Source organism: Peromyscus californicus, unplaced genomic scaffold, assembly GCF_007827085.1.
Source record: "Peromyscus californicus insignis strain IS unplaced genomic scaffold, ASM782708v3 Scaffold_6__1_contigs__length_162567912, whole genome shotgun sequence".
In the NCBI taxonomy this organism is placed as follows: Eukaryota; Metazoa; Chordata; class Mammalia; order Rodentia; family Cricetidae; genus Peromyscus; species Peromyscus californicus.
The window spans coordinates 83,604,874-83,617,561 of record NW_026294584.1 but is presented as its reverse complement, the minus strand read 5'-3'; the positions used below and the strand labels follow the sequence as shown (position 1 = coordinate 83,617,561).

At 38.9% G+C, this 12,688-nt stretch overlaps 2 gene segments (V, D, J or C); both read right to left on the bottom strand.

Moving 5' to 3' along the window:
* Nucleotides 1-7,847, bottom strand: part of LOC128099592 (immunoglobulin kappa variable 1D-33-like) — a 61,717-nt gene extending 53,870 nt beyond the window's left edge. Inside the window, 1 exon segment of the V gene segment in view lies at nt 7,793-7,847. Coding sequence covers nt 7,793-7,847 — 55 coding nt within the window.
* Nucleotides 7,848-11,601: 3,754 nt separating this feature from the next.
* Nucleotides 11,602-12,431, bottom strand: LOC128099591 (immunoglobulin kappa variable 2-112-like). The segment is given in 2 exon segments: nt 11,602-12,017; nt 12,383-12,431. Coding segments are annotated over 2 exon segments (465 nt in total).
* Nucleotides 12,432-12,688: the final 257 nt, after the last annotated feature.

Below are 12,688 nucleotides of genomic sequence, written 5' to 3'. Positions count from 1 at the left end.
AAGATGCTTTCTTATTCCATTGTACAGTTTTGGCTTCTTTGTCAAAAATCAGATGCTCATAGGTATGTGGGTTAATGCCAGTGTCTTCAGTTTGATTCCACTGGCCCACATGTTGGTTTTTATGCCAATGCCAAGCTGTTTTATTACTATAGCTCTATATTAGAGCTTGAGGTCAGGGATGGTGATGCCTCCAGAGGTGGGTTGCTTGTACAGGATTCTTTTAGCTATCCTGGGTTTTCTGTTTTTCCAAATGAAGTTGAGTATTGTTCTTTCTAGGTCTGTGAAGAATTTTGTTGGGATTTTTATGGGGATCCCATTGAATCTATAGACTGCTTTGGGAAAGATTTCCATTTTTACTATGTTAATCCCACGTATCCATGAGCATGGGAGGTCTTTCCATTTGCTAAATATAGCACCAGTAGCACAGACACTAAGAGCAACAATTAAGAAATGGGACCTCCTGAAACTGAGAAGCTTCTGTAAGGCAAAGGACACAGTAAATAAGACAAAATGACAGCCTACAGAATGGGAAAAGATCTTTACCAACCCCACATCTGACAGAGGGCTGATCTCCAAAATATATGAAGAACTCAAGAAACTAGACATCAAAATAATGAGCAATCCAATTTCAAAAAATGGGCTATAGAGCTAAACAGAGAATTCTCAAAGGAAGAATTTCGAATGACCAAAAGACATTTAAGGAATTGCTCAGCATCTTTAGTCATCAGGGAGATGCAAATCAAAATGACTCTGAGATACTATCTTACAGGTGTCAGAAGGGCTAAGATAAAAAACACTGCAGACAGCTTATGTTGAAGAGGATGTGGAGCAAGGGGAACACTCCTCCACTGTTGGTGGGAGTGCAAATTTATATAGCCACTTTGAAAATCAGTGTGGCAGTTTCTCAGAAAATTGGGTATCAATCTTCCAAATGTCCCAGCTATACCACTCTTGGGCATATACCCAAGGAATGCTCAATCATACCACTGGGACACATGCTCAGCTATGTTCTTAGCAGCATTATTCATAATAGCCAGAACCTGGAAACAACCTAGATGCCCCTCAACTGAAGAATGGATTAGGAAAATATGGCACATATACACAATGGAGTACTACTCAGCAGAGAAAAACAATGACATCATGAAATTTCAGGCAAATGGATGGAACTAGAAAATATCATCCTGAGTGAGGTAACCTAAACTCAGAAAGACAAACATGGTATGTACCCACTCCTAAGTGGATACTAGATGTAAAGCAAAGGATAACCATACTGTAACTCACAACTCCAAAGAAGTTAGCTAACAAAGAAGAACCAAACAGGGAACCATGGGTCACCCTGGAAACAGGAAATAGATGAGATCTCCATGCGCAAAACTGGAGATGAAGAATGGGCAATGGAGGGTAGGGGGTAGGGGATGAGAACATAAGGGATCGGGATGGTCGAGCTAGAACAGGGATGGAGTGGGAAAGCAATGAAAGAGATACCATGATAGAGGGAGACATCATGAGGATAGAGAGAAACTGGGTGCTAGGGAAGTTCCCAGGCATCCCCAAGGATGACCCCAGCATGGACTACTAGAAATGGTGGAGAGGGTAACTGAACTCAACTGACTTACACCAGTGATCAGATTGGTGAATACCCTAATTGTCATCACAGAGCCTTTCTCCAGTGACTAAGGGAAGCAAATGCAGAGATCCTCAGCCAAATACTGGCAGAGCTGCAGGAGTCCAGTCAAAGAGAGAGAAGAGGGATTCTATGATCAAGTGCATGAAGATCATGATGAGGAAACCAGCAGAGACAACCAAACCAAACTAGTGGAAACTAATGAAAGTTGAATCAGCGGCTATGGAGCCTACATGGGACTGGACTAGGTACTCTGCATGGAAAGACAGGTGTGTAGCTGAATCTGCTTGGGGGTCCCCTGTGGATAGGATCAGAATCCATCCATGGTGCATGAGCAGGCTTTTTGGAGCACACGACCTATGATGGAACACCTTGTGCAGCCTTGATGCAGGGGGAAGGACTTGGATTTGCCTGTACTGGATATGCCTCCCCATGGGAGGCCTTGCCTTCTTGTGGGGGGTATGAAGGGTGGTTGAGAGGGGGGGCCTGAGGGGGGCTGGAAGAGAGAAGGGGGGGATCTTTGAATGGTGTGTAAAATGAATGAAAAAATTTCTTAATAAAAAGATAAAAGGGAAAAAAAAGAAATCAATGCCCTCCATGGACACATGGAGGACTCATTCTTAGACTCTTTACCATGTACATCCACTTATTTCACATAGTGTATGAGGTTGTCAGTCTTAGGGTACCAAGAGTTCATTTATTCCTTAACCAATTTAAGCTATTGTAAATTGTATTTATAAATTTAAAACTCCAAAGGCCAAAACCTTAGCTTAGTGGTAGAGTGTTTGTCTCCCATGCATACAATTCTGGGTTTAGCCCAGTATCACACAACACACACACACACACACACACACACACACACACACACACATTCACAAGTCAACTTGAGAGTGACCATTTAAGTGAAAGTGCTTCATATGTTCTAAAATTCTATATAGCACACATAATTTTAATTTTTTTCTTGCTATTATTTTAAGTTATCACTCACAATTTATGAACTAATTTGAAAATATGGAATTTATAATTCAGTAAAATAAAACTACAAAGTTCTGATGGTAGTTGTAACAGGCTCTTTCTTTGGGACCACCAACCAGCTGCCAAATCATGAAATGGAACATCTTATTAGTTTTGAATGCTCAGCATTATAATGACTGTTATTTTAATATTTCTCTTTATCTACCTTTTGTCTTGGGAATTTTTACCTTTTCTTCTTTCTGTAGAGCTTACTTTCCTGCTCTCTCTGTGCTTCTGACTCCAGGCATGACCTTCTCTTTTTCCTAGTTCTCTTCACTCATTCTTTCTCCTGAGCCTAGATTTTTCCTCCTATTTATTTTCTCCGCACACAAGCCCTGCCTATCTTTCTCATTACTAGCTATTGGCCATTAGCTTTTTATTTTATCAATCAGGTGCCTTAGACAGGCAAGGTGAAACAGCAACACATTTTGTCATAATTAAACAAATGCAACAAAAACAAATGTAAGAAATCTTGGTTAGTAACAAATACAGCAAAAACAAATGTAACACATCTTTATGTCATTAACAAATTCAGCATAAACAAATGTGACAAGCATTTACACAATTAAAGCAATACTCCACAACATAAAACTAATATTCCACAACTATGCACCTATAGAAATCACAGATTATAAAACAAAGCATGTATAGGAACTCTTACTATGTGAAAGGCCCTAAAACCACAAAACAATACAGGGTATCCTCAATTTTCTTGCTTTCACACCAGAACTAGATCATAAATACTATTGCTAAAGACACCAAACATTTTTGTTATAGAACATTGAGAAAAATGATGGTGGAATTGAGCTGAAAGTTTCATCCAGGTTGGGTAGCTTCAGTTCTGGAATCTAGTTCAGTTCTGAAAGTTGCTCTGCAAAGCTCTGATGGGGAAAAAGTTATCAAAAGTCATTCTAAACTGTGGACTTCATAATCTACAATAATGGGTATCTGTTTAGCAGGATGATAACTGGTACAATAATCACAATCATGGGGCTAACCTGGAACTTTCTGGTTAGAGCTGTGACCCACTCACTGTCAGAGAACTAGTGTCTGATATTGCAAATCCGGTCAAGAATCCATGGCTGAGGAAGTTACATGCCCTATGAGGTAACTTGCAACTGGTATTTTTCTAAATAGCACAGAGTCAAATTGTTATCTCAGTTGTTATGTTTGTACCTATAGATTGATGATGCTGTCAGTCTTCATCAGAAAAACTCCTTTATGTAGTGTGTGGTACTTAATGTAAGAGGCTCACAGCTCCTGAAAGTGCTTGGAATAACTATGGTGTGTTCATGCTTATCCTCAGTGGGATATGTATTTTACACCTTCAGGCTCAAGGAGCATCTCAAACAGGATGTAGGAAGAATGTAAGAACCAAAGGATCACAAGGAACTATGTGAAACAGTGAACTCTGTACATGATCATTGTATTCATGAGCTCACTGCTGTGGTTCCCTGCACAAGATTGGATCCATCAACATTTTATCAAGAATGGAGGAGAGCCTGATGAGTTCCCACTCTTCAACTAAGAGGGTATTAGCAGTTAATGGCTTGTAGGAAAGGTGGTACCATATTCTCTTCAGTATTATAGCTATTACAGCCAGTAGCCATTTGACAAGCTGCTATGTTCCAGTACAAAAGACCCACCTTATGTTCAGGCAATCAAAGAAAAATAACTCACTAATTTTAAAAATAAAATAACAGTTGGAGAGGTTTTGTTGAGAATAAGAATTTTAGTGTTAGTGGGAAGATGAATATTTGGAGTAAAAATAAAAGTATAAAAAACTCATTATGTTTTGAAATTCCCAAGTATATAATAAATTAAAATAAAACAAAATAAAAATGAACAACATAGGCAGTTATAGGACACCATTAAATGAATACAAATTTTTATTGTGAGCTTTATGAAAAGAGGAGAGAAAGATGAACATACAGAAATCATAGTTAATGAAGTTCTTTCTGAACACCCAGGTCCTGGAAGCTCAAAGGCACTCAGATAAATTCAATGCAAAACACCTGTCCAAAAGATCAAATCTCAGGGGAAAAAATAAGACATGAAAAGAAAGATAGATAAAGACAGAGAAAGTGCTAACTTACAATGAAGGGAATCCTACTAGACTGAAATTTCTTAATAAGAATATAACAGGTAGGAGATTATTGGGTAATATAGCCAAAATTAGCAAGAAATCAGAGCAAAAAGTTCCCTGCCAGCCATGTTCATTCCATGGCACACAGGTGCAGGAAAGAGGACAGCTTGAAGTAGTCAGTCCTCACCTACCATGTTGAACAAGGGAAAACTCAAGTTGTTTTCCTTGATGGCAAGAACATTTATTTGTTGAGACATCTCACCATTTCTATCAGTGAAATGATTTTAGTACTATATTTTGAAAGGAGAAAATTGTTTCCAAGTGTTAAAACACACCAACAAATACACATATTTTTTAAAGAAAAATGTCTTTCTCACAGATAGAGATAGTTCTGTGCAAACGCAAGAGAAAAGGTAACGTTTTATGCCTCATTAATGGAATATGGAATTCAGGATAGCCTGTTATTACAGTCTGATGAAAACCCTTGTCCTAGTTGTTTTTATCAACTTGATACAATCTAGAGACATCTGGAAGAGGGAACTTCAATTGAGAAAATACTTCTATCTGATTAACCTGTAGACAAATCTGTGGGGTATTGTCTTGATTAATCATGGATATGAAAATGTTCAGCCCAATATCAACAGTGTCACCCCTGGAATGGTGATCCTGAGTGATGTAGTAAATCAAGCTGAGCAAACCATGGCGATTAACCCAGTAACCATCACTCCTCCACATCCTCTGCTTCAGTTCCTGCCTCCTGGCTCATGATCTGTATGAGTTCCTGACCTTAGTTCCATTCATGATGGACTGTGATGTCAACTGTAAATGGACCTCCTTTCCTTCCCAAGATGCTTTTGGTCACAGTGTTGATCACAATAGAAAACCATCTAGGCAGCCCTAGCAGAGTTATCACATGGCTCCTTTATCCAACTAGTAGGATAAGCTTCTTAGGAGAAAGGGTCTCTTAGAAAACTAGGAAAGAATGAACAGGAGCAGTTTCATATTTTCTCCTTTTTGATTTTTAGGAAAACTCCCTATTAACCGTTTTTCTACATAAGGAAAACAAAATTCTGTTAGATTCTTGTTAACTTTGAATGAGAATCTCTCCCCTTTATAAGCCACTGTTTAATGTAGCCACATCAAAGGAGTCTAAGTTCGCAGAGAACTCCATCTAGGGGAATAAAACTAGATCCACCCTTTTAATACCTCACAGTTATCTGTGAATGTGACTCCCTGTCCCCTGGGTCTTCATTTGACAGTGGTCACTAGGACTGTGATGGAGGGTCAGAGCTACTCAGCAGAGTTAGTCATCTGGTGTATCCTCACCAAATGAGGATAATGTGTTAATTCCTTGATACTCAAACCCATGCTGGTCACTTTAATTGAATAAAACTTGACAATATCGTTAACTTCACATGGCTTAGAAGTACAGTTACTGGATTGAAACAATGATACCAGATTATACAAAGAGTAGTATTTAACTCTGGTAAGTACTGGACAATTTAATACAAAAGTACAAATTAATTAAAGCAAAAGTGAGCTAGCCTATACAATTTTAAATGTGAAAAATAAAAAGATAATGTTTTAAATATGCATGCTTAATAACTTGATTTATTGTATAAATCGTCTATTTTGTGATTGGGACTCAAATAAAATGTTTAAAATATTTAAAGTTTTAGAAAATAAATGTATGACATTTCTTGTCCCAAATGATTCGTCTGTTTGTTTTGTTTTGTTTTTCTTGAGACAATGAGACATGAGCTGTCATCAAATTAATGATCTCTCTGCATCTGCCTCCCATGCTAGCAATTTAGGTATTTGCCACAATTTGTGGTTTTCTAATATTTTTAATTAATGATTTCCCTTATTGGCTATTTTCCCAATTCCATTTTCCTTGGATATTTAATTGTGCTATGGAATATCAACTCTTCAATAATACCACTTTCGGAGGCATGTTCAAAATAGAACTTTATTCCCTATAATTTCATGTAAACAAATCTATATTGCAATTCACACAGTGGGATTGAAAGTCACATGAGGGTGGTTTAATTTTGTTTGGTACTTATAAGTGGAACAGTGTACATAGGAGCCAGAAGAATCCTATGTGAACTGCTACAGACAGCTGAGGTTTTCAACACCCACAGCTGCAATTTCAAGGCATAACAGAAGATCACAGTTAGGCAACTTCTCCTTTCTCTGACAAATGTACTCTAGCTTTTGAAAGAAAACCAGGAATCCTGTCTGCTGTCAGCTTCTTTCAGTAGTATTTCCCTGCCATTTAAATGCTGGTGCTTAGAATCAAATTCATTGCATATAAATAATGTGTGCTTGGAATGTCCACAGAAGCTTCTACTCTTCTATAGAGTTCCAGATGGTGATAAAATGCAGACTCCTCACATGGAGCCACTGTGTCCTCTATTAACGTAGAAAAGATATTGGTACTCTGGATGTCTGAAAATGAAGAGGAAAGAAGATAGTTTAGGGTACAGAGAGGACTGTTTAGCCTCTTCTGCAAAAAAAAAAGTCTCTCTGTGATTCTTTTTAAAAATCTCATGACATCTGAGAAGCAGTTTCATGAGGAGGATCAGCTGTGGCAGCCTCTCACTTCTGCTTCCATAGAGGTTTATGTTATGACTTGTATCACTGTGGGAGGAAGATTACTACTCTGTAGACAGTAATAAGTTGCAATGTCTTCAGCCTCCAGGCTGCTGATGGAGAGAGAATAATCTGTCCCAGACCCACTGCCACTGAACCTGGACGGAACCCCATCTGCCAATCTATTAGTATAATAGATCAGGAGTTTAGGAGCTTTCCCTGGTTTCTGCTGGTACCAGTTTAAATTACTGTAAATGTCCTGACTGGCTCGACAAGTGATGGTGACTCTGTCTCCCAGAGATGCAGACAGAGAAGATGGAGACTGAGTCATCTGGATGTCACATCTGGCACCTAGGAACGGAGACATAATAAACATCCAAATAGTTAAGCATGATAAGAGAGGACCTCCCCCAAATTTCAGTCAACAATAATCACAGTGTAACAGTGAAATTCTCACTATAGTCATTTTTTACCTGGTAACCAGAGCAGCAGGATCCCGAGGAGCTGAGCAGGGGCCCTCATGTCCATGCCGAGTCCTGACTGCAGTGACAACTGTACAGGGTGTGACTGGTATATGAAGAAGTCCTCAAGGCTGTGGAGTGAGTGCATGCAAATCACTGGGAACCAGTTAGGGTGGGCACAGCTGCAAGACTTGCTCTTCTCAGTAACTGAGCACAAGTCCTGTGTCCCCAGATGCCCGAGGTCAGACCACACATATACCTTCGGAGAATGCATTTCTTTTTTTAAGTTTTAAATTTTGGAGGTTTTTGAAATTTTTTACTGTACGTAAGCTCTTTTTTAATAATATATTTCAAATATATATTAGCAGTAATATAGACAAATATCTGACTATCAATGAATATATAACAGAGGAGGGACTATTAAATTTTTAACTCATTTATATAATTCCTATGGATTAAAAAAATACTGTGTCAAGCCTGGCAGTGGTGGTACATGCCTTTAATCCCAGCACTCAGGAGGCAGCGCCAGGCAGATCTCTGTGAGTTCGATGTCAGCCTGATCTACAGAGCAAGATCAAGGACAGGCACCAAAACTACACAGAGAAATCCTGTCTCAAAAACCAAATATATATATATATGTGTGTGTGTGTGTGTGTGTGTGTGTGTGTGTGTGTGTGTGTGGACACGCGTGCCCGCGGCAAGGTTGGTGCACCACTGTGTGTGTGTGTGTGTGTATAACTGTAAGAACACACAGGCCTAAAAATAGAAGGTAGTATAAAATTTGACAACAGGAATAAAATAGCATTTAAAGATAATTTGCTAAATTTTCTTGCATGCACTTATTATCTTTGAGGTAATTTCATACTATATCTCCTCTGAAGTCCCTTATCTCTCCATTCCCATGAGTCTTATTTCTACAGAAAGTTGATGTTTGAATCTAGTGGCAGCTTTATAGGAGCTCTCTAAACACTCATGGATACTGACAGGTGCTCTACAGGGATGTTGAAGGTGGGAGCTCTCACCAGGGAAATTAGATAAAATAAAATGATGCTGGTCTTAAGGTATTAGCAGCAGGCACATGCTGGTCCTCACTCTCTTCTTTACCTGGGAATCAGAGGTTGGCTGTGTGCTCTTTCTGTAAACCTCCCCAGTCTTTAAAAAATAGGTCCCGCTTCTCTCATGTGGACTCTGATTCCCTAAAGAGGCCCTGCCATGATACTTGTCTCTGGTGCTCGGAATTAAATTCTCCCTGCAACACTCCACCATGCTATTTCCCTTGGTTTGTCTGTCCACAGCATGAATAATTGTTATAATAAATGCCTTAAACCTCAGTTATTCATCTTAGTCTACTCCAAATCCATATTGCCACACCCAAAACCCGAAAGTTCATTTCATATAGAAATACTCTAATTTGTGTCAAATGCATGCATGTGATTATATATGTGTGTGTATACATGTATATATATATATATATATATATATATAATGACGAAACAAATGAGATTAATCATGTGATAGTTGCTGCTCTGATATCTACTTAATTCAATTAATATGATTATCTTCAGTTGCATTCCTGCAATCACAATAACCTCCTTTTCTTTATTGTTAAAAAATCTACTTCATTATTTGGATACAAAGAAAAGAGTAATCATAAAATTTCTAGGAAAACATATATAGCTGGAAAAGATTGTATTGTGTAAGGCAAACTGTAGAGCTGTGTGCTTAATTTGAAGCACTGATGAATCTGAGAAACCATTGCGGTGGGGAAGGGAAAGGAAGATGCTAAGTCGGGGAGATAGTGCACAAGTGACATGAAAGAGGAAAAGAAATTATTTGATAATTTTCATACGTATTCTTACTAAAATAAAAGAGTTTAAATAGAATTAGCCTACACCTGGCATTATGCTCATTCCAGAAGCTGTACGTTGCCAAATAAAAAATCCCTGAGCCAGGTTTGAGACACTTCTCTTCAAGATATTGATCAGAGGTATACTGAAGATCCTCAAAACAGTGATGGTGATTTTCGTTGTTCTTGGTTGCTGTAGTGGTTTAAATGAGAATGTACCCCAGTAATTCAAGTGCTTGAATACTTGGCCCCAGTTGCTCTCACTGTACATATTGGAGGTGTAGGCTTGCTGAAAAAAAAAGTATGTTACTGTGGGTAAGCTTTGAAATCTCAAAGCTGTACATCATTTGATTTTTTTCTTTACTTCCTACAAGCAGTTCAAGAATTGAGCTCTCACCTGCTACTCCAACCACCATGCCTTCTCTCCTCCACCATGGATTCTAACCTTGACCTATAAGTCAAAATAAACCTGTTCTGTAAATTGCTTGTGGTCATGATGCTTATCACAAACATTGTATACAAACTAAGACAGTTTCCAACCAGATTCTTATGGTGAGATGCAAATTCTATAGACACTACCTACATTTGTAAAAGGATGTAGAGCAATCAAATCAGTATTTACAAGAGAGAAGAGAGACCCTGATATATAGTTCCCTGTACAGAATGATGAATGAGCTGCAAAGGAGTGAAGAAAAATGGACATTCTTAAAAGCTATGAAACCTGTGTATTGCAATAATGACATATATTAGTGCATCCTTCAGACTTCATTAGAAATGATTCCTTTTACAGTGGATGGCGGCTGAGACAGAGACTCACAAATGGTGAAAGTGCTGAGAAAAAGTGATAGTGCTATGCTCAACCACAGATAGGGAATCTGTATTGTAGCTAGAGTTTTCCTGCCTGGCTCACAGTCAGGACAAATCTCTCTCACCTGCCAGTCCCACAGCTGCTCAGACCCAACCAAGTAAACACAGAGACTTATATTGCTTATAAACTGTATGGTCGTGCCAGGCTTCTTGCTAACTGTTCTTATATCTTAAACTAATCCATTTCTATAAATCTTGCCATGTGGCTTGTGGCTTACCGACATCATCACATGCTGTTTGTCATGGTGGCGGCTGGCAGTGTCTCTGACTCAGCCTTCCACTTCCCAGCTTTATTCTCCTCCTTGTCCCGCCTATACTTCCTGCCTGGCCACTGGCCAATCAGTGATTTATTTATTGACCAATCAGCAACACACTTGACATACAGACCATCCCATAGCACTGTATTGTATCTCATTTGCAAGGTTCAGGGAACATTACAGAAGAGGAGGCAGAAAGATCATAAGAACAAAGGGTGTTTATTATATTTTATTTATATTTTATTTTTTGAGAATTGCCTGTTTATTTCATTAGCCCATTTGTGGATGGGGTTATTAGATTTCTTGTTGATTAATTGGTTGGTTGTACTTTTAGTTCTTTATTTTAGATAATAATTCTTTGTTAAATATGTAAGTACCACTTTTCTGAGGACTCAGCTACTCCTTAGTTTGAATCTTTGAGCAACTTCCTCTTACAAAGTCTCAGAGAATCTCCTGTTGCTACATAATGTGGGATCATATACTGTGCCCCAAGACTGACTGATCAGCCTGTCTTCAATAAGCAAAATTTAAAGTAAAAATCATAAAACGAAAATTTTATTCAATGTGGCCACTTTGTAAAGTGGGACAATTATACCCATCGAACTATGAGCCTTGTGAAGTCCTGAAATGAGATTAAAGATTATAAATTTGCAAAAAAAATATGCATACTAAGTGGTTCTGCTCAAGATGTGGTCCTGTCTACTACTGTCCCTAACTGACTGCACTTTTAGAATCCAAGCTGCTTCCACTCCTTCTCCCAGCATGCATTCTCCTGTAACCCCCCTCTCCGGGGGATTAATTGTTGCAATAGCTGAAAATCAGAGTAAAACAATTGTCTCTTAAGTATATCTTCATCTATGTTGACTGAACCATGTTGTACCCAAAACAAGGAACTTATGAGACAGCTTCATCACTTCAAGCAGGGAGGTTTTTGTATAGGGTTCTGCCACTGTGGGAGGAGCTTCTAGATGTTGCTGACAGTAATAAACACCCACATCCTCAGCCTCTACTCTACTGATTTTCAGAGTGAAATCTGTTCCTGACCCACTACTACTGAACCTGCTTGGGACTCCTGAGACAAGAGTAGACATCCAATAGATCAGGAGCTGAGGAGACTGGCCTGGTCTCTGCAGGTACCAATTCAAGTAAGTTTTGCCATTGCTATGTAGGAGACTCTTACTAGACCTGCAGGTGATGGAAGTTGATTCTCCAAGAGTGACAGGATTGGAGAGTGCAGGCTGGGTCATCACCATATCCCCACTGGCTCCTGAAATAACAGAAATGAAAGGTTATGTACAAACAAATTAATACTATAAAATTATTTTTCCTTCCTGTATTTTCTACTTACTGTGTTTTACTTTTATTTATATTCTAAATTTTTTAACATGAAATACCTATGTAGAGAGAGCATAGAGACTCCTTAGAAATCACCCGAACCATCTTCATTGGTACTTGGCAGAATTGCCACAAGAGCACAGATCCTCCTCCTTTCACCCACTAAACTTCACAAGCACATTCCTGGAGAATAATACTGACAATCTCACACATGGACAGACATGTATATGTATCAGTGGAGTCCATGAAATCCCCATTCCCCTCACAATCTCCTTCTTCATCTTTCTTTCTCCTTACCAGGGATCCAGAACACAAGCAGCCCTAGGAACTGAGAAGCACACATCATTCTGATAACTTGGTTTGAAGAGTCCTGAATAACCAAGGCAGAAAGAGGGACTAGCTTTTGTCCTAAGCCTGAAAGGAGAGGTCCTCCCTAAGGAGCAATATGCAAATCATGAGATTACTACAGCTGTGTGAAAAGAACCAAGGGACAGAAAAGACTAGTTTTAAGAGTGAAGAGTAAAGGCACACATCTTTAATCCCAGCACCCAGGAGGCAGAGGCAGGCAGATCTCTGTAAGTTTGAGGCCAGCCTGGGCTACAG